Source organism: Heterocephalus glaber, unplaced genomic scaffold, assembly GCF_053883595.1.
Source record: "Heterocephalus glaber isolate CG9 unplaced genomic scaffold, H.glaber_assembly_v1.0 deba00001760, whole genome shotgun sequence".
NCBI lineage: Eukaryota > Metazoa > Chordata > Mammalia > Rodentia > Bathyergidae > Heterocephalus > Heterocephalus glaber.
Window position 1 is genome coordinate 6,560,009 of NW_028258457.1, and position 22,600 is coordinate 6,582,608.

At 46.9% G+C, this 22,600-nt stretch overlaps 1 protein-coding gene across 3 annotated transcripts in view; it reads left to right on the forward strand.

The window, feature by feature from the left end:
- Catsperd (catsper channel auxiliary subunit delta) overlaps positions 1–22,600 on the forward strand; it is a 48,831-nt gene that overhangs the window by 22,058 nt on the left and 4,173 nt on the right. For 2 of the 3 annotated variants that reach the window (XM_021244868.2, XM_021244871.2), the window contains 11 exons: positions 850–1,000; positions 1,411–1,506; positions 5,444–5,532; positions 8,182–8,358; positions 9,423–9,536; positions 11,008–11,097; positions 12,401–12,459; positions 13,633–13,711; positions 14,562–14,614; positions 20,725–20,799; positions 22,035–22,163. In XM_021244868.2, coding sequence (XP_021100527.1) covers positions 850–1,000; positions 1,411–1,506; positions 5,444–5,532; positions 8,182–8,358; positions 9,423–9,536; positions 11,008–11,097; positions 12,401–12,459; positions 13,633–13,711; positions 14,562–14,614; positions 20,725–20,799; positions 22,035–22,163 — 1,112 coding nt within the window. The remainder of the gene's footprint in view (positions 1–849; positions 1,001–1,410; positions 1,507–5,443; positions 5,533–8,181; positions 8,359–9,422; positions 9,537–11,007; positions 11,098–12,400; positions 12,460–13,632; positions 13,712–14,561; positions 14,615–20,724; positions 20,800–22,034; positions 22,164–22,600) is intronic. The other variant, XM_021244869.2, reaches the window with a different exon arrangement.

The window sequence follows — 22,600 nt, forward strand, 5'->3', positions numbered from 1 at the left end:
ACCATGCGATTTTGATTCTGTCCTTACACAATGTTGTTGGAAGGACTCAGGCTTTGTCCTGGGGTTCTCCATAATGAACAGATGAGAGAAGACTTTGGGCACCACACAGTGGGGTTTGCAGTTGATGCAAGAACCACCATCTAGGGGTTTTTAAGGAAAAGAATTCATGTGTGTGCATACATGTGTGTGTGTGCGCACGCAGAGAGAGATCAACTCAAGGAAATCAACCTGAATAACAATCCAGATGCATGGAGGTGTCTACATTCATTTTGTGTTGCTATAAGAGAATACCTCAGAATGAGTACTTTATAAAGCAGACAGGTTTATTTCAGATTCTGATTTTTGAGGCTGAGAAGTCCAAACTCTGATGGCCACATCCAGCAAAGCCTCATAACATTCCATCATCCATGGCGGGTGGCCTCCCATGGCAAGAGGGGAGACACCCAACCTGCTTTCTTGGTCACTAGTCTAGCCCCGAGGGACCCCACGGAGTCCATGGAGATGGGCACTAATCCCTTCTAAGGGCAACTGAATCACACTCCCCACCAGTCCTCACCTCTTAGAAGTTCTGCCACCTCTAAATAGCATTGCAGGGAGCCCAGGTCTCCAGCACCGAAACTTCCGGAGGCCAAAGCACATTCAGACCATAGTGGTAGACAATGTGGGCTGCAGAGAAGGTCTGGCCCCTTCAGCACTGGGCACACTGGGCCAAGGCCTTCTCTGTGGGCGTCCTGGGCCCTGCACAGCTCAAGGGGAAAGTTTAAGGGTGTGTGAATGATCAAGTCTTTTGACTTCACTCTGCTGCCCTGTAACTGCTGCTGCAGGGACTCAGCTGCCTTCTCCTTGCAGGGTATGTTCGCCTACTCTGACCACCCCCTCAACCGGAGTCTGGGGCTGGCCTTCGACTACAATGAGACACTCGAGGTCCTCATACCACCAGGCCAGAGAGGCTTACTGATCCTCTGGAGCCAAAACAACCTCTTCTTGTCCCTCAATGCAGGTGCACAGCCCCCTCCTGTGGCCCAGGTGGGCGGGAAACAGCCTGGAGCAGGGGTTCTGGGGCACAGATGCACCACAAATGTGAGAGGACCATGAGCCCACTGCGCTTTGCCAACCACACCTGGCCCTCTGCACTTCTCACCTTGCAGGATCTTTGTGTGTGTGTATATCGTAGCGGTGGTAGTACTGGGGATTGAGCACTGGGCCTTTTCACTGAGCTACATCCTTGGCCTTTTTCATTTTGAGGCAGGGTCTCACCAAGTTACTAAGTTACCCAGATTGGGCTTAAACTTGTAGCCCTCCTGCCTCAGCCTCTTGAGTCACTGGGAGGTGTGCTTCACTGCTCCTGGCTGGGATCTCCTTTTGGAGGATATGCACAGGTCCTCATGTCACTCCCCTATTGTCTCCCAGGTCAGATCGTGGAAACCATCCAGGTTCAAAAAGGAGGCCAGACTTTGCACCCTTCTATCTTTGGCGCCAATATCACCATCCACACCATTGCTGCCTGTGCGTGCCCAGCCTGAAACCAAACCAGACCCCAATGGTCACAGAAAGGACCACAAACTGGGTGGCTTAGGACAACAGAAATTTAAATCAAGTGTGGTAGTGTATGCCTGTAATAGCATCCTGGGAGGCTGAGGTGGGAGGATCACGAGTTGGAGTCCTATGTGGGCAAACTAGCAAGACTCTATCTCAAAGTTGGTTATTTTTCCTGTCTCAAAGATTTTTTAAAAAATTAAAAATGGCTGGGGATGTAGCTCAGTGCAAAGGCCCTGTGTTCAGTCCTTAGTACTGCAAAGAAAAAGAAAAGGGACAACAGAAATTTATTGTTTTACAGTCCTGGAAGCCCAAAGTCTGAAGCCAAGGTGTGAGCAGGATCTGGCTCCCTCTAAAGGCCCTGGGGGGAGGTGTTCCAGGTATCTGTCCCAGCCTCTGTTGGCCCCTGGGGTTGCTATAGTTGTCTATGGCCATCTTCTCTATGTGTCTCCTCACCTTGTCTTCCATCTTACATGTTTGTCTCTGTGTTCAGATCCTCCCTATCCATATGCCCCCACCCATCTTGGATCAAGGACCAGCCTCATGACCTTATTTTAATTTGCTTACCTTGGTAATGACCCTGTTTCCAAATTCAAATGCTCCCCGACTTACGATGGGGTTACATCTTACATCCCAGTGAACACACTGTAAGTTTGAAATATTGTTAACTTGAAAGTTCATTGACTAAGCCTCACTTGTTGAATGTTCTAGTTCAGCTTGGTGAGCATTAATGGGCTCTGAACAGCCCCAGGAACTCACAGAGTTCCTGTGAGTTGACAGAAACATTATCTGTTTATTGATTGATTGATTGATTGATTGATTGATTGATTGCAGCATTGGGGATTGAACCCAAGGCCTTCATACTGAGCTACATTCTCAGCTCTTTTTTATTTTGAGACAGGATCTCGGTAAGTTGCCCAGGCTGGGTTCAAATTTGCAATCCTCCTGCCTCAGCCTTCCAGAGAGCTGGGATGATAAGTGTGTGCCACTGCGCCAGACTGAGTCCTAGTGTCATGTGTAGTTTATTAAATACTGTACTGAAAATGAAAATCAGAACAATTGGGTGGGAATGCTTGCATGCCATCTTAAAGGGCAGAGATCACGAGTCCAAAGATGATAAGTGAGGACTGTCTGTAAAGTCACATTCTGAGCTCACTGGACATCAAAACTCTGGCATCTTTCTGGACAAGACAGTTCATTCAGTTCATTCAGTTCTGAACACATGGCATCCTTGGGATTCCTTTGCTAGTAAATTGCTGTGCCATTGCCATTTTGTCGTACGTGTTTGGGAGAACTGGTTCATCCTGGCCAATGAAATTTGTTAGAGTAATTTTCCTCCTAATACATTTACTGCCTCAGAAACATTAAGGGAAAGAGCACAATAGTTTGTGGGAGGACTTCACTCTGAAAAGCCAGTATTTCCCCTATTTGCTAATCATTGCATCACATCCCTCCCCTCTATGTCCACTTATCAGTTTAAAATTAATTTAGTTAGAGAAATTAATTATATAAAAATTAATTTATGATTATACCAGTGACACGTGATCTTTTCAAGTTGCTGCTCTTTCATGTCCCCTCCCCACCTCCAGTACTGGGGGACTGAACCAAGGGCTGTGCTACCACTGAGCTACATCTCCAGCCTTTAAAACAAATTTTTTTTTGGTTTGGAGACAGGGCCTTACTTTCACAGGTGGGACTTGAACTTGTGACCCTTCAGCCTCAGTCTCTCTAAACGCTGTCATAGCAGGTATGCACCACCACACCCAGCCTAAAATTTTCTTTTTTTAACATTTCACGTATAGTTGCTCTGACCAGGTTCCCAAATTGAGACTCCTCTCCAGCTTCAAAGATTGAGCCTCAAAATTTGTAATGGAATAAATTTCATATGTATCTTTCCAGCCTAATTTAATCTTTCAACTAAGGACTCAAACACATCATTCTCTTCCCATCTTCCCTCCCATCTTGAGCCCCTGACTTTCTATATGACTCTATGTATCTATCTATCTATCTATCTGGGTGGTACAGGGCCTTTTGTGTGCTAGGCAAGCACTTTATCACTGGGCTATATCCCTAACCCATTTAATTTTTTATTTTGAGACAAGATCTTGCTGTTTCCCAGACTGGCTTTGGAATGTAGCCCTACTACCTCAGCCTCCCAAGTAGCTAGAATTAGAAGTGTGTACTACCACATCTGGCTTTTCTTTGACTATATTAATTAACTTATTTTTTGGGACAGAGATTCACAATATAGTTCAGGCTGATCTTGAACTCTATGTAGGCCAGGCTGGTCTTGACCTCACAGTGATCCTCTTGCCTCAGTCTCCCAGGTGCTGGGATTACAGGCATATGCCATTTACTCCTGGCTTCCTTAACTATTTTAAATTCCATGCATAAGTGAGATCATACAGTATTTGCCCTACTGTACAACACCCTCAAGGCTCATCCCATTTGTTGTATATTGCAAGATTTTATTCTTTTGAGGAAAGAGTAGTATTCCCTTGTCTGGGTGGACACATTTTGCTCATCTATTCGTCAATAGATATTTAGGTTATTTCCATATCTCGGGTTTTGTAAATGCCACAGTGAACACAGGAGTCAGGATATTCAAATCAAAACCTAATAAGATGTGCCAAGGATTTAGCTCAGTGCCTGCTTTGCAAATGCAAGATCGTGAGTTTGATCTCTGGTACCACAAAAAGAAAACAAAAAACAAAAACCACCTACTAAGAGCTGGGCATGGTGGCACACACCAGTCATCCTGACTACCTAGGAGGCTGAAGTAGGTGGATTGCAAGTCTGAGGCCAGCCTGGCTACTTAGCAAGACCCTGCCTTAAAACTTAAAAATTACAAGGATCTGGGGATGGAGCTCTATGGCAGAGCACTTGCCTATCATGTGTGAGACCCTGAGTTTCATCCTTAGCATGGCAGGAAAAAACCAAAAACCCATGTGATAACACCTGGCACCCATTAGAATGGCTATAATCCAAAAAGAAAATCCTAACTGATTCCCAGCATGTGGAGAAGTTGGAACTCTGTGTATTGCTGGTGTGAAAATAAAATTGTTCAGCCACTATGGAAAACAATCTAGCATTTCCTCAAAAAATTTAACATGGGGATGGGGATTTAGCTCAGTGGCACTGCGCCTGCCTCGAAAGCGCAAGGTCCTAAGTTTGATCCCCGATACCAAAAAATAATAATAATAATAATAATTAAACATGGCCAGGTGTGGTGGTGCATGCCCGTAATCCCAGCACTTGAGAACCGGAGGCAGGAGGATCACCATGAGTTCAAGGCCAGCCTGAACTGCATCGCGAGACCCTGTCTCAAAAAAAGAAAAAAAATTAAACATTAAACTCTCATAGAATCCATTAATTCCTCTTCTAGGGACTTACTCAAAAGAATTCCCAATCCTATTTTTGCTATGGCACCATTGCGGCTTGTGGGAGAGTAGCTGTTCTGCCCAGCTACATGGGCAGTCACTCAGCAGCTACACCAACCTTCCCTGGTTCTAAACAGTGTACATTTACAGCCTCACTGGGGAAGTAACACAGAAAAAGCTGATTGGTTATACATACCTAGGAGTTGTCTAATTTGGACAGAATCTGATCAGTTGGCTGCTTCTGATTGGTTGAAGTTCAGCTGCTTGTGATTGGTTGAAGCTTTACCCCTTGTGATTGGCTGAGGCTTGGCTATCTATTACAAAAATATAGACTCTTTAATTAGGTTGTGGTTTGTTTATATGCCAAGTTAGGTTGCAATTCATGATGCAGAAACTCAAAATACAGAGACAGCCCCTGGACAGTGAGCCCCTCTGCTCCTTCACCCTAACATTAGTGTGAAACCTTTAAGAATGATTTATTTTGGTCTATGAAAATGACCATTTCCGCTTTTGTTTGTCTTCCCTAGATGAGAATGGCCTGGCGGTGTTGACCCGAGAGGATCATTTGTATTACGGAAGTCTGGGAGTCCTGTCTGGTTCTAGTTCCATAATCAAAGTAGGTGAAAGTCAAAGTGTGCTTATTGCCCAATCAGTAAGAAAAAACAGACGGTTTTGAAACCTTATCCTATTGTCTGAAGGCTAGACATCACTTTAGTTATTAAAATAATAATAAAGATAATGGCAGCTCAAACTTTTGAGCATGTGAGAAGCAGCAAGTATGGGTCTAAGTCCCCAAGTACATGGATGGAACCCAGGGCCCCATGCATGCTAGGCAAACACTCACCACTGAGCTACACTCCCAGCCCTACTTAAAATATATCTTGCAGAGGGCCAGGGATTTAGCTCAGTGGTTCCACCGCCTGCTTCACAAGCTCAAGGACCTGAGTTCGATCCCTGGTACCAAAAGAAATATATATGTATCTTGCAGTGCCGGGGATTTAGTTCAGTGGTTTCTCTGCCTGCTGGGCAAGCACAAGGACCCGTGTTCGATCTCTGGTACCAAATAAAAAAATGTGTATATATATGTATATATATATATCTTGCAGTCACTCCCTGTCATTGAACAAAGTTTGCTGGTTACTTTTTACAGCTGTGTAATATTTCTCTAGCGTATGTTTCTTTCTTCTTTCTTTTTTTTTTTTTTTTTTTGGAGACAAAGTCTCACTTTATAGTATATGCTGGCCTTGAACTCTCAGTGATTCTCCTGCCTCAGTCTCCCAAATCCTGGTATTACAGATGTGCAGCAACATGCTTGGTGTCTCTTGTGTATTTTTTTGGTGGGGGGATTGTTTTTATTTTTGGTACCGAGGATCAAACTCAGGTCCTTGCACTTGCGAGACAGGCAGCGGCACCACTGAGCTAAATCCCTGGCCCTCTTGTGTATGTTTAAAAAATATTCTTGTTTATTGATTAATTTTTGGGGTGCTAAAGATTGAACCAGGACCTCATTCTTGACCTCATACTTACTAAGCAAATATTGGACATTAGAAGTCATTCCTCCTCCTGGGCATGGTGACACACACCCGTCATCCCAGCCCTCTGGGAAGCTGAGGCAGGACAATCACAAATTCAAGCCCAGCCTAGGCAACTTAGTGACTCAGCAAAATAAAAAAGGACTAGCAATGTAGCTCAGTCCACAGGCCTTGGGTTCAATCCCCGGTGTCTCAAAAGAAAAAGAAGTTATTTGTCCTCTGTCCAGCTGCACCCTGTACCTGTTCACCACTGACCCTCTCCATCTTCCATCTCCTGTGCCCCTCCCAGTCTCTGCTCACTACTCCTTCTCCTCTCTGCTTCTTGGGGATCAACTTTAGCTTCCACATATAACTGTGAACATGCTTTATTTGTCTTTCTGTGCCTGACGTATTTCACTTAAGGTAATGTCCTCAACTACTGTTTTAAGTAGACTCTCACACTGTGCCCATTTGTCAGATGGGAAAACTGAGGCATAGAGAAACTAAGTCATTTGTCCAGGGCCATAGAGATCACAGGTGGTGGTGCTGGGGTTATCATTCATTATGCTCAATTTTATTTCCATCTTCACTGAACCCTGGAGAGATATTAACATCCTTTTCTTATTGTTTTCACCTGTAATGGGGATTGAATTCAAGGCCTTCACACTGATTTATATTCCCAGTCCTTTTTTATTTTTTATTTTGAGACAGAGCCTTGCTGAGATGCTAAATTGCCCAGGCTGGGCTAGAACTTTTGATCCTCCTACCTCAGCCTCCCAGAATACTGGAATTATGGATGTGTAATCCACCCCCCACCCCCACCCCCGTGCCTGGCTAATGTCCTCTATTTTTATCTTTTGAAGCTTGCATTTGTTTGTTTGCCAAGGCCATGAAAGTCATTAGTGGCTGAGCAACATGAATCCCCTAGGTTTATTCAGCACGACTTACATGTGATTCCTACCCCCTTGAGAAGCACCTTACTTCCTGAAGTTACTGACAGCAGAACAAAATAACCTAACTGAATCTGAGGCACAAACATGAGTACCACATGTTTTTGTTTTGTTTTATTTTGTTTTTTGAGATGGGGTCTTGCTATGTAACCCAGGCTGGCCTTGAAGTCTAAGCAATCCTCCTGCCTCAGCCTCCCTAGGAAGATAGGCATCCTCCACTATGTCCGGCTAGAAGAGAACCACTGTGACATGGCAGTGGCCACTGTTTTCCAGGGATAGATTTCTTAGCCTTTCTGTGACTCTCCAAAGAGGTCCACACACTCTGAGTAAGACAATCAAGGGCTGGGGTGCGGCTCAGTGGTGAGCGCCTGCCTAGCATGCAAGAGCCCTGGGTTCCAGCCCCAGCTCTACTAAATTAATAAACAGTCAAACTTAAATCATCTCCCTGATGAAGAAACTCTGAGTATCCCTTATTCATTGCATTTCCAAGGGATAAATGAAACCACAGAGTTGCTAACTCACATTCACTCCTTGGGGAGGTTGTCTATCTTCTTTAACTCTGAATCATAGGCTACAATTCAAATCTTCAAAAGAGAATTGTAAAATTCGTGTGGTGGCACACGCCTGTCATCCAGCACTCAGGAGGCTGAGGCAGGAGGATTGCTGCGAGACTGAGGCCAGCCTGGGCTACACAGTGAGTTCAAGGCCAGTCTGGACTACAGACCAAGACCCTGTCTCAAACAAAAACAAACAAAGCAAAAGAGAATTGGAATGATTTAGGCTCAGAACTCCTCTTCCTCTCAGTTTCCAGACCAACAAGTGTGGTCCCAGGGGGCAGCCCTGATGTTCCTGAACCCAGGGAAGCTTCAGATCCTGACCCCACTTCCTGATGCTGCATCCCCTGTGTACGACTTCCAGAAGTGTGTGGTGAACATTCAGGCAACTCTCATGGATCCTGACCTCCATGTTGAAAAGTGCAAAGTATGTGATTGGAATATGTGGATCAATATCCAGTGTCTTTTTTTTTTTTTTTCAGATCTGGGGATGGAACCCAGGGCCCTGTACATGAGAGGCAAGCACTCATCACTGAGCTGTATCTCTAGCCTTTTTTTTTTTTTTGGAGACAGGGTCTCACTATGTAGTCCAGGCTGGCCTTGAACTCTAGGTGATCATCCTGCCTCAGCCTCATGATGCTGGGATGACAGGCGTGCACCACCACACCTGGCTGCACACATAGCAATTTATTGAACTTAATAGAAGTGACAATGGCAAGACCAGTGGGTCCCTGTGATTTGGATCAAGGCAAGGCGCTTTATGCAGCTGTCAGGGCAAAAGCGACTTCGTGCAAGCCAGGATGTACCCAGTTGATCTCAAGCTAGTATCAAAGATATCAGGCACCTTCCTGACCCAGGTCACACCAGGGTCCAGGTGCAGAGGCCCCCTACCCCCGCTCATGATTTTGTTTATAGAATGCTGTAAAATGAGGGAGGTTGAGGCCAGAGAGGGGGTTCAGATCAGTGCTGGGTACCGTGGTGCACAGCTCTATTATCAGCCCTCGGGAGGCTGAGGCAGGAGAATCGCAAGTTGGAACCCAGCCTGGGTAACTTCATGACTTACCAAGACCCTGTCTTGAAATAAAAAAAATAAAATGAGTTGAGGAAATAGCTCAGTGGTAGGGCACTCCTGGCTTCTATCCCCACTACCCCCCCTCCAAAAAAAAAAAAAAACAAAGAAGAAAAAAGAAACACAAGGAATTGGTGACTGTAGAGGACAGGGAGGGGTGGCTCTGGACAGGCTTCTGGGGGATCCCAGTCCAGCCTGGCGACAGGAGCAAGAGCGGAAGTCCAGGAAGTTGCCCCTGGAAGACCGGAAGTCTCCATCCTTGGACTCTCACATCATTTCCTGTATGCTTCTTACACTTATTGGCCATTTGTAGCTGTTTCTTTTGAGAAATGCCTGTTCAATTCTTCTGCCTTTCTCTTTGTCCTTTCCTTTTGGGAGCATTTCCTTCATTTCTCATTGATCTGTTTGGTCTTCATAACTAGATAGAACTGATGTATGGAAACTTCGAAGGGAAAATGTACACCATGGATATGAACAGCCAGCTGGAAGTGACAGCTGTCCTGATCCCCCGGCCAGACGCATCCCTAATTCCCCAGGCAAGTGAGTCTTCGGTGCCTCTGGTGGCCGGCAGTCTCAGCCCATCCCCAGGCTCTGGACTCCCTGGCACCATCTGTGGCGAGCTGCTCACTCTCGCTGCTCTGCAGAAACCATTTCTAGTTCTCTCTGCAGCTAAGCCCTGTGGCTGTCCATCCATTTAGCTGCCTGGCCTCCTTCTCCATCCTTATTATTTTCTTTCAGTGGAATCCAGGGCCTTGTGCATGCTAGGCAAGTGTTCTACCACAGCTACAGCCCCAGCCATTTTTATTTTTTGAGACAGTGTCTTCCAAAGTTGGCCTTAAACTTGCAGTCCTCCTAGCTCAGCCTACTGAGTAGCTGGGGTTACAGGAATCCACTGTGGCAATTTGCTTTTTTTTTTTTTTTTTAGAAAGAGGTCGGACAGAGCTGGCATGGTGGCACATGCCTATAATCTCAGCACTTGGGAGGTTGAAACTGAGGCTGAGGCAGGAAGATCACTGAAAGTTTGAGGCCAGCATGGACTGCATAGTGAGTTCCAGGCCACTCTGACCTAAATAGCCAGACCCTGTCTCAAAAATCCAAAAAAGAAAAAAAGGAAGGAAGGAAGGAAAGTGTAGGACCTTGGTATGTTGCCCAGGTGGACCTGAAAATCCCAGGTTCAAAGGATCCTCCTGCCTCAGCCTCCTGATTAGCTGTGATAACGGGTGTGTGCTCTACTGTACCTGCTTCAGAAAAAAATCTTTTTAGGGCTGGGGATTTAGCTCAGTGGCACCATGCCTGCCTTGAAAGTGCAAGGTCCTGAGTTCGATTCCTAGTAGTGGAAAAAAAATCTTTTAAATTTTTGTTGTGCTGGATGTCAACTGAGGACCTCGTGTATTCTAGACAAGTGTTCTACCACTGACTCACATGTTCAATCCCAATAATCTGTTTTGTTTTGTTTGAGACAGGTTCTCACTATGTAGTTCAAGCTCGCCCAGGCTATCTTTGAACTCACAGTGATCCTCCTGCCTCAGCCTCCCAAGTGGTGGGATGACAGGCATGTGCCACCACACCCGGCCCAGATGCATCTTTATAGCTTTGTTGGATGTACAAAAAGACAGCCCAAATGGCTCTTTTTCAAATTCCGATTCCTCAGGTAACTGCAGCTTGAAATGAGCCGTGTGCCAATGCAGTGTCTTGAGTCGCCACATCTTTAACCCCTCCCACTGCAAGGAACAGGCTAGGCTGCCTCTGGCTCTTCCCTAGGTGTCCCTGCACACCGTCTCCTCCTGAAGGAAGGACTGGCCTGGGCCTCACACCCCTCAACCACCTGCAGGCCAGGTCTTCTTGGGACGCCTGGCCTGGCGGGTAAGGCGAGGTCATTTGGAATCGGGCTGGGGTCTGCTGCATTTGGAGCGAGCTGTTTTCCGTCCACAGGGTGTCGTCCTTGAGTGTTTGTCCTGACTCAGGCTGGTGGCTCTGTGACATGGGTGTCTCCCCATGCTCCCCCAGGTGATGGTGAGCAACCCCTACTCCCTGGGGCTGAAGACCAGCATCTATGAGTCTGACAACACCTACGAAGGGAATGTCCTGTACAAACTGGTGAGCCGCGTCCTCAGCTCCGCAGCAGCAGCAGCTCGGCCAGTGCCATGGCTGCCTGCGGTTCTTCCCAGAGCCGGACCTCCTGCCTCCTCCCTCACCCACAGGAGCTTGGCTAAGTGCTAAGGAATTGGAGGGGACACAGCACATCAGGCCCACCCTGGGGGGAGGGTGTGAGAGCTGGAATGGCTGTGGAAACCCTGGCAATCGGTCTGAGTCGAATCAGGGAGGGCCCCAAGGGGGTGTGGGCAAATGGGACTCTGGGGCAGGCATGGCAGGGGGGCCCCACACCACACAGGTGATGCTGCGGGCTCAGTCACAGCCTAGGAGCCAGGGTTCACGGTCACAGTCCCCTCGGGACAGGGGCCTCAGCAAGTGGGCATCAGCCATCACAGCTGCTTTGGTCTGGCCCTTGTCACGGACTTTACCCACAGAAGAGGGGAGACAAAGTTCTCCCTCGCTGGGGACCCTAGAGCAGCACTGTGAGGGAGTGGAAGCCCTCTGCTTGGTGCCATGGCCTTGCACTTTCCAGAATCCTCTCCTGGGAAGTGGAGTGGAAGAGAGAAGAGTATACCAGGCATGGTGGCATGCACCTGTCATCCCAGTACTTGGGAGGCTGAAGCAGGAGGACTGCCGCAAAAAAAAAGGAGGGGAAGGGGAAGAGGAAGGGAAGGGGAAGGGGAGGAGGGGGAGGAAGAAGCAGAAGAAGCAGAAGAAGAAGAAGAAGAGGAAGAGGAAGAGGAAGAGGAAGAGGAAGAGGAAGAAGAAGAAGAAGAAGAAGAAGAAGAAGAAGAAGAAGAAGAAGAAGAAGAAGAAGAAGAAGAAGAAGAAGAAGAAGAAGAAGAAGAAGAAGAAGAAACGGAGGAGGAGGAGGAGAGCAGGGCTGGATGGCTTCCAGGTTCTTTTCAACACTGTCCCTCCGACGCTCTGCCTCAATACCCCATCCTGATTTCAGAAATACCAAGCAGAGCCTTGCTACAGGTGGTTCTCTCCCCTGACCCCACCTGGTTTTTAGAGTTTGTTGTTGTTGATTTTTTTTGGTTCAAGGGATCGAACTTGGGACCTTGGGCTTTTGAGGCAGGCAGCGGAACCACTGAACTAAATCCCCACCCCTGTTTTTTTTGTTTCTTCTTTTTGTTTTTTGAGACAGGTTCTCACTATGTAGTCCAGGGTAGTGTTGACCTTACTATGTAGCCCAGGCTGGGCTTGAACTCCTGGCGATCCTCCTGCTTCAGCCTCCTGAGTGCTGGAATGACAGGTGTGCACCATCACACCCGGTCTCTCTCCCCCCCTCTTTGTTTCACAGTACATCAGACTCAAGCAGCAGCACCACTGGGGCTGGTTCGACCCCAACTTCACCTCCAGGTGTGTGGTTGGCTGGACAGGGGAGGGGCCTTGTTTGTCTACCAGGGTTCCTAGATCCAGACATAGCGGAAGCAGGGCTGAATGGGGACCCAGCTCCAGAACACTAGAAACATCTTGCAAATAGATCCTTCAAGAACTTAAACATAGAATTACCATATGTAGGGCCCAACAATCCCACTTGTGGGTGTCCACCCAAAAGAATTGAAAGAAAGGTCTCTCTAATAGATATCTGTGCACCCTGTACAAAGCAGCGTGATTCACAGTAGCAAAGGAAAGAAATAACCCCATGTTTCTGAGCAGATGAATGTGGTCTGTCATAGAGTGGAATAGTACTCAGCCACAAAAAAGAATGAAGCTTTGACACCTGCAGGTGAACCTTGAGGCTGCACTGCTCAGGGAGCACAGCCAGACACAGGAGGACACACACAGCGCAGGCCCCACCCCCAGGAGGCCCAGCGTGGTCAGATCCACAGGGACAGGAAGGAGGACAGTGGTACTGAGCTGGGGAGGGAATGGGGGTCAGCATTTCCTGGGACAGAGCTCAGCTGGGGAGATGGAAAGTCCTGGAGGTGGGCGGTGGGGACAGCGTACAGCCAGGTGAGTACACTTAATGACCTCAAACTGAACATTTACAAACAGCTGACACGAGCCAGGTGTGGTGACACCTCAGGGAGGCTGAGGCAGATTGATCACAGGTTCAAGCCCAGCCTGGACAACTTAACAACTTAGTAAAACCCTGTCTTAAAGTAAAAAATAAGAAGGGCTGGGGATGTAGCTCAGTGCAAAGGTGGGTAGATGAAAGGGTGAATGAGTGCATGCATGGATATGTGGATGGATGGATGCTTGGGTGGATGGATGGATAGTTGTATGGGTGTGTGGGTGTATGACTAGATGGATGAATGAGTGGGCGGATGGGTAGATGGCTGGGTGGGTGGGAGGATGGTTGGTGGATGGTTGGGTGGATGGGTAGATGGGTAGATGGTTGGAAAGGTAGATAGGAGGGTGAGAGGATGAATGGCTAGGTAGGTGGGTGGGTGAGTGAGTGGATGGGCAAATGGATGGACAGCTGGATGGGTGAAAGAATGGATGGCTGGGTGAATGAGAGAATGGATAAACTGTGATGTGTTCACTGTAATAATAGTCAGTCCTAATGCAGGCTCCAATTCCTTGCAGCATAAAGAGACCCACCATGTCTACCCTCACTGTGGACATCGCCAACAAGGAGATCTCGTGTGTGGATTTGAAGCCCCTGGTAGGTCCCAAACCTTTTCTATCATATATTCTGTGTCTGAGTAATAAGTCACAGAAACAGGAGCTAAGGAGCTGACTGAGCTCTTGTTCAGGATCTAAGAATGGTAGGGATTCTGTCTTGATTGCTGGGATCACTGCCCCCCATCCTTGCCCCTGAGAGCTGCCCCACTCCCCAACCTCTGTGTCAGTGCTTTTCCTTACTGGTCATCCTCAGAGCTGCTCCTGGCAAGTCAGGTACTAGCAAGCACTCCATGAGATGCTTCATGAGAACTGAAGACAACACTCCTGACCTGGTAACATTCATGTTCATGGCTGGGTCATTCGCAGTGGCCAATGGTGGAAGTAATGCAAGTGTCCATGGATGGACCAATGGGTACATGCAGTGTACCATGTCCATCCACATGCTGGAATATTACACAGCCACAAAAAGGGATGATGCTGTGATGCTCACCACAGTATGGAGGGACCCTGAGGACGCTGTGCTCAGTGAGAGACGCCAGACACAGAGGACACAGCGTGGGCTCCATGGACAGGAAATGCCCAGGACAGGAGAATCCTCAGAAAAGAGTGGGAAGGAATGGGAGTCAGTGTTTCATGGGGACAGAGGTTCAGTTTGGGAAGTGGAGCAAATTTTGGCCAAAGTGAAGACTGCACAGCCAGGCACATGTGCTCAGTGCTGCTGAGGCTTGGGGCCAGCTGTGGTCACAGCACATCCTGGCGTCCAGGTCCCCGTGTGGGGGACGCAGGCCACAGTGTCTCAAGCCCTTCCCACGTGACTGTGCCCCTCTGTGGGTCCTCACTGAGGCCAGTTCCTGGGGCCCCCCACTAACCTGCGTCCCATCTGTCTCTAGACGGCGCTTATTTCCATTGGTTGTGACCGGGAAAAGAAGCTTATCGTGCAAAAGTGAGTGTGTGTGGATATCTGGATGGACAGGATGGGGGGCAGGCATGTGGGGTGGCAGGGGCCACAAGGTGATGACTGGGAGGTGGATGACATCAGATTTTTCCGCCTACTTTGGGGTATGTTTAACATTTCCCAAAATAAAAGTTAACCCAGGCATGGTGGTCCAAGTCTGTTATCCCAGCACTCGGGAGGCTGAGGTAGGAGGATTGCCACAAGTCTGAGGCCAGCCTGGGCTACATAGCAAGATCCTGTTCAAAAAAGAAAAAGAGGGCTGGGGATTTAGCTCAGTGGTTCTGCCACCTGCCTCACAAGTGCAACGTTCCAAGTTCAATCACCAGTACCAAAAAAATCCCCCCCCAAACAAAAAAACAAACATTAGACAATCCCCAGTGACTGTGCCACAAAACACACCAGCAGTTCCCCACGGAGCCGTTCAGGTCATGCAAAACAAGAGAAGACTGAGCTACTGTCCCCACAAAGAGGAGCCTAGGGAGATGAGGGGACTAAATGTCACATAGGGTCCTGGATGGAGTTTCAGGAAGAAGGACACTAGGGGAAAGCTAAGGAAATATGAGGGAAAAAAATCCCAGGAACTAGTTAACAACAGTGTATCAACATGGGCTCCTTGGTTGTAACAAATATGTCAGACTAATGAAAGATGTTACCTTGGAGACTGTGGGTGGCTGCATGGGAACTTTTTATACTGCTTCTGCAAGGTTTTTGCAAATATAGAATTAATCTAAAATAAAAATATGTCGATCCCTGGTACTAAATAAATAAATAAATAAAATTAAAATATGGGTTTTTTCCATTAAGTTTACTGATACATTTTAGATATAAAATACAGTTACATTCATCATTGGTATCTTGTACCTGTACATGATGTATCTTGGTTCTTGTTTTTTCCCCATGCCCCTGCTCGCCCTTCACCCCCTCCACCCTTCCCTATTTGCAAAGACTTTGTTTCTACTTTTTTCCTTTTCTCATATTTTTTCTTTTCCCTTTTTTCCTTTCCTCTACCCCTCCCACTTCCCCTGTTCCTTTAGACCTTTTCTTCCTATTACACAATATCAATTATACATTTTTTAAAATTACAATATCAAGATCTAGGAGACATTACTACAGATTTTACAGAATTTAAAAGGATATAGCAAGAATATTACAAAAATCTTTTTTGGAATAAATTTGACAACTTCTAAGAAGTACCTTGGAAGACAAATTAATGAAACTAACTCTAGAGGAAATATAAAATTTTAATAGCACCTATTAAAGAAAGTATATTCCTAGCTTGAAAACCTACCTATATGACAACAGCAGGCTCATATACATTTTAACTGATAAATTATATCAAACAATTAAAGCAGGAAAAAGAAGGAACACTTCTCCCCTCATTTTAGGAAATCAACATTGTGCTAATCCTAAAACTGGATAAAGATAATAGAAGAAAAATGTATGAACATAGATAGAAATTTGTTTAACAAAACAAACTATGAGAAGTCAGATCTGGCAGTATGTAGAAAGTGGTTTTGCTATAGGGATGGCAGTGTTGGTTCAGCATTGGAAGATCCACCCCAAAAGTCATCATTTTAACAGAGGAAAGGGAAAAGCCATATGATCCTGTCACTAGTTGGAGAAAAAGTATTGGACTACATTCTACAGCTGTTCATGGTAAAAGCTATCAGACTAGAAGTAGAACAGAACCTTCTCAACAGATTAAAGACATGTACTCCATACTTCCAGTGAGAAAGCTTTATATGAATGGAGAAGATACAATGCTTTCTCCTTAAGGTGGGGAACAAGGGCAGATATGCTTACTCTTTATCTGTCCATTAAACTTTGAAACCTGGGCCCAACAGAAACAGTCTGGAAATAAAATGACACAATTAGGATAGGATTGGCAAGGTAGAAGCAAAATCTTCATATGTAGATGAAATGATCATCTACAGAGAAAATACTAAGAAATCTCTAGGAGCCCCTAGAACTTGTATTTGAATTTAGCAGAATTAGATAACACAAAGTATATATAAAAATTCAGGTCTGTGTATACGTGCTATAAATGAAGAATTGGATATTGAAATTTAAAAGTTATGTAGGAGTACAAAGGACCTAGAAAAGTTTAAAAAAAAACAGTGTTGGAAGACGTTTACTACCTAATTTTAACACTTCTTCTAAAGCTACAGTAATCAAGGCAGTCCTGGTGTAAGGAAAGACATATAGATCATTTGAATAAAACAGAATCTAGAAATAGAACCACACATATATGGTCCACTGAGTTTTGAAAGATTATTTAACATTAGCTCTTTATAGAATATAAACTCAATTCAAGAGCCGAGGAAGAGATAGTGTTTTCAGCAAACTGCACTAGAACACCTGGTATCTGTACATAAAAAATTAACCTCAACCCTTTATTTCCATACATGAAAATAACATGAAGGGATCTATGAACCTAAAAATGAAAGCCTAAAATTATAAAACTTTAAGAAGAAATTATAAAGGAAAATGTTTATGAATTTGGGGTAGGCAAGAACTACCTAGGATACGAAAAACATGATGTATAAAAGAAAAAAATTGATAAATGAGATTCCATCAAAATTTAGAACTTTAGGGGCTGGGGATTTAGCTCAGTGGTTTTGCTGCGTGCTGCCCAAGCGCAAGGACCTGAGTTCGATTCCCAGTACCAAAAAAAAAATTTAGAACTTTAAATGACATTATTAAAATGAAAAATAGTCCTTAAACAGACCATATTTACAATGCATATAACCTATGACCAGAATATATAAAGAACTCTTACAGCTCATTAATAGACAACCCAATTAAAAAGTAGACATAAGAAGATGATAAATAGCCAGTATAGCACAAGGAAAGGTGTGCAACTCTAGAATCAGAAAAATACTAATCAGTACAATAACAAGATTGAATTATACACTCATCAGGGAGATGAAGTTAAAAGTTTTAAAAGCCTCGTCATAACTTTTTCTTTTTGTTGGATTCTCCCCCTTTGCGTTTAATTTGTCACACCCAGTGGATTCATTCTGCTGGGCTTCCTGGGGTTGTGATCCTCATTGTCTTTTCCTAGGGTATTGTCTAAAATTTTTTGGAGGGCCGGTTTGATATTCATGAAGTTCCTGAGTTGCTTTTCATCATGAAAGGATCTTATTTCTCCACCAATTTTGAAAGATAGTTTTGCAGGGTACATCAACCTGGGTTGGAGCCTGTTTTCCTTTAGGGCTTGAAGTACATCACTCCAAGCTCTTCTTGCCTTGAGGGTTTGCATTGAGAAGTTTGCTGTGATTCTGATGGGCTTTCCTTTTCCTTTGTATGTGATTTGTTTCTTTTCTCTCACTGCTTGTAGAATTTTGTTCTTCTGTTGGATTTCTGGAATCCTAACTATTATATGCCTATGTGTAGATTTTTTTTGATCAAGGCTAGCTGGAGTCCTATATGCCTCACTTATCTGTATGTCAAGTTCTTTTCCCCTCCTTGGGAAGTTTTCTGCCATCACTTCTGTGAAGAGTTTTTTTTATGTCATCTGCACTCTCTCCTCTTTCTTCATTGACTCCAATCAGTCTTATGTTATTCTTCTTTGCATCGTCTAGCAGCTGCTGGATTGATTTCTCGTGTTCCCTTACAATTTTAAAGCAATTTTTCTTTTCCTGGTCACTAATTGCAATCTTATCATCTGTATCTGAAATTCTGTCCTCACATTGGCTCATTCTGCTGTGTAGACTTTCAATGGAGTTTTTAATCTCCTGGAAATCTGTTTGTTTCTGTGTTACAGATTCCATTTGTTTCCTGTGTTGGGATTCCATCATGTTCCTCAGAGCCTCTATTTTTTTTAATCTGTGTCTTCTCTAGATTTATTAATCATGTTTTGCACTATGGGCACAATCTCTGCTGTTATCTGAGAAATTATTTCTGATTTCATTTTTTCCAGATCCTCTTTTGTTGCCAGTTCAGGGAGTCCAGGTGGTTGAGTATCAGAGTGTTCCATCTCGTTTTCCTTTGGGGGTTGCTGTAGGTGATCTGCAAGTCTAGTTTTGAGGCTTGTTTATGTGTCTTCTCATTTCAACCAGGGCGTGTGTGGGTGTGTGTGCTGCTGGGGCTCACGTGGCTCACCTCCTCTGCACTGGGAGCTATGCTAAAATAAAAATGTTTTTTTAAAAAGGAGACTGGGGGCCTGGGATTTAGCTCAGTGGTGCCACCACCTGCCTCACAAGCGCAAGGTCCTGAGTTTGATCCCCAATACAAAAAAAAAAAAAAAAAAGAGAGACCAGGTATAATGGCTTGTGCCTATGACCCCAGCTACTCAAGGCTCAGAGTCAAGAGGATCGTGCAAGCCCAGCCTAGGCAACTTAACAAGGGCTGGAGTTAACAGCTCAATGCAAAAACCCTGGATTCAATCCCTAGTGCCCTGGGCACTAGGCTGGGCATGGTGGTGTGCACATTTGTGACCTGAGCCATTTCAAAGGCTGAGGCAGGAGGGTCACTGTGAGTTCAAAGCCAGCCTGGGCTCCATAGCAAGACCTTTTCTCAAAAAAGCAAAAAAAAAGCAAAATCCTAAGTCTGAGGGTGGCAGGGAGCATAGCATGTGTGAGGTCATGGTTTCATCCACAGCACTGGAAAAATAAAATAAAAAAGGGCTGAACCAAAAACACATGAAGAGACAGTTCCCCAAAGAAGGGTTACATATGGCCAGTGAGCACAAGGAATGATGCTAAGCACAAAGGAATGCAGAACCAAATCGCAGGGAGACAATGCCTCACACTCAGTAGGATGCTACTAGTAAAAAAAAAGGAGAGCCAGGCATGATGGCACACACTTGTAGTCCTCAGGAGGCAGGGGCAGGTGGATCACCATGTGTTCGAGGGCAGCCTGGGCTACCTACCCAGACCCTGTCTCAAAAATAAATAAATAAATAAAGTATGGAAAATAATGAGTTGGGAAGGATGCGGAGGAATTAGACCCCATGTGCACTATTGGTGTAAATGTAAAACGGTGCCGCTGTTACTGTGGGAAACAGACTTGCAGGTTCTCAAAACCAAAACAGAAAGGAAAGAAAAAGAAGGAATGACCACACAACATAGCAACACTGTTTCTAGGTCCGCACCCAAAAGCATGGAAAGCAATGTCCACAGCAGCACAATCCTCCCAAGCCAAGAGGCAGAAACACCCAGGGGACCATCAAGGGAGCAATGGATGCACACACTGTGGTCCATCCACACGATGGAGTATTACTCAGTCATGAAAAGGAAGGGAATCCTGACACTGCTCCAGCAGGGATGGATCTTGAGGCCGCGCTGCTCAGGGAGCTGAGCCAGACACAGGAGGACACACACAGTGCAGGCCCCACCCCCAGGAGGCCCAGCATGGTCAGATCCACAGGGACAGGAAGGAGGACGGTGCCGGGCTGGGGAGGGGACGGGAGTCATCGTTTCCTGGGACAGAGCTCAGCTGGGGAGATGGAAAGTCCTGGAGGTGGGCGGCGGGGACGGCACAGCCACGGGCTGCATTTGATGCTGCCGAGCTAGGCACTGAAAATAGTTAAGATGGTGAATAGTAGAACCATTCCTGAAAAAACATGACGGCAGATTTCCTATGACATGTAGTTTCAGACAGTTTGCATCTGTGGGGGCCATGGGGGATGGAACTTATGGCCACACTCACCACTGAGCAACACCCCCCCGCCCCCGCACACAACTTAAATCTTTATTTGATGGACTGATAGGTTGACAGATTGATTGCAGTGCTGGGGGTGGAACCCAGGGCCTTCACACTGAGCTCTATCCGCAGCCCCTTTGTGTGTTTTTTTTGAGACAGGGTCTCGCTAAATTCCACAGGCTGGGCTTAAAGTTGTGATCCCCCTGCCTCAGCCTCTCAGGGTGCTGGGATGACAGGCATGCGCCATCACACCCAGCTTAATCACAATAATAATAATTTTTAAAAATAGGAATATTAGCAAGGTGCCCCAAGAGCAAGCACTATTGCCCACCCACCCCTCCCGAGCCAGGGCTGGGTCCAGCCGCTCTGTCTTGCTCTGTCCCTGGGGAGGGCTGTCTTCCACCCCGTCCTCCCGGGTGAGGGTGCTTCTCACCATCTTCTCTCACTTGCAGCAAGATCTCTGCCTGCTCTGCGGGTGTCCTCGACCCTCGAGTGCTGCAGGACAACTACACCTACGTCATCAAGAAGTAAGCGGGCGACCCACCCTCAGTCCTGCCACCTGACTGCACTGCACAGGGTGGGATGAGGGTCCTGGAGGCCCCGGGGGACTTGGGGGTTCCCTTCCCACACCTCCTCAGCCTGCCAGGTCCCCAGCCTCATTGCCTGCGCACCGGAGAGAGCTGCACCCGTGGGCGTCCTCTGCTGGACACCATCCCCACCTCTTACTATTTTACTCTGAGACAGGGTCCCTTGGTGCTGTCCAGGCTGGGCCTGAACTCATGATGCTCCTGCCTCAGGCTCCCAAGTGGCTGGGATGGCAGCCATGCACCACCCACCCAGGGCCCTCTGCTTCCTACATGGTGCTTTCTGGCCGTGTCCGCACATGATGCAAGGGGCAGATGAGGTCCCTCAGGCCTTTCTTACACAACTTTCTTTCTGTGTGTGGCACTGGGGACTGAACTCAGGACCTCATGTATGCTAGGCGAATGCTCTACTGAAGGATCCTGTAGGCGTAGACATGCGGGAGGAGGGAGAGAGAGAGAGAGAGAGAGAGAGAGAGGGAGAGAGAGATTGCTTTCAAGGACTCTGTTTAACCCACTGCTGAGGTCTGGAATATCACAGTCCACGGGGCAGATGGCACCGGCCCTCAGGGCACAGCTGTGATTTGAGTCCTGGCCGCAGGCTGCAGAATCCCTTCCTGCTCAGCAGGGGTGGCCTGGGGCCCGGTCAATCCTGCTTCTGTTCCAGCTTCACCTGATGGGGCGAGGTCTCCCACATTCTGGAGGCCACAGACTCCACTCAGCATCCTGGCCCGGGAGGGTTCATCTCATTCAGGTAGCAAATGGGTTAGGGTGCAGCTCAGCGGGAGCACTAGCCTGTCATGGGAGGGCCCTGGGTGCCATCCCCAGCACTGAAGAAAAAAAAAAAAAGGAAAAGAAGAAAAGAAGGAAGGGAAAGAAAAGATGAGCCAAGCATGGTGACACACACCTGTAATGCCAACACCTGGGAGGCTGAGGCAGGAGGATCACTGTGAGTTTGAGGCCAGCCTGGGCTACATAGTGACAGCTTTTCTCAAAACAAAAGGCAAAAAGGAAGAAAACTCCACTTTTATAGAAACGTCAACATGGCAGGTTCTGGGATCCGCTGCCTGGGCCACTGGGCTGTGACAGCCAACCTTGCCCTGCGCCACCCCCAGTGCGCAGGAAGGACCTGGGCCAGGGCCTCACCGCCCCCCCCCCCCGCTCCTCTCCACTCTCCCCAGGGGATCCTATGACCTCGGCCCTGGCAGGGAGTCGGCCAAAGGAGACCTGCTGGTGTCCTACCCATTCAAGGACTTCGGCTGCCCCGGCCTTGTCTACTACGAGACCCCCTGGAAGCCAGTGATCGAGCTGTAAGACCCGGCGCCCCCACCCTGGTCCCCAGGCCTCCCTTCGGCCTGGCCCTTCCCCACTCAGCCCAAGTCCACAGTCAGAGTGTGGCTCCGAACAGGGCCCAACTTAATAACCCCATGTAACGACCATTACCTCACTTACTTTATCTATTCATGCATTCTCAAGAGGGTCTCACTCTGTAATTCAGGCTGGCCTTGAACTCACTGTGGAGCCCAGGCTGGCCTCTAACTCACTAGGATCTTCCTGCCTCGGCCTCCCCAGGGCTGGGATTAGTGCTGGGATGATGGGAGTGCGCCACCACATCTGGCTCGGTTGCCCCATTTTTTTTTTTTTTTTTTTGGTACTGGGGATTGAACTCAGGACCTTGTGCTTGCACGACAGGTGCCAGAACCACTGAGCTAAATCCCTGGCCCAAGGTAAGGATTTTTTTTTTGAG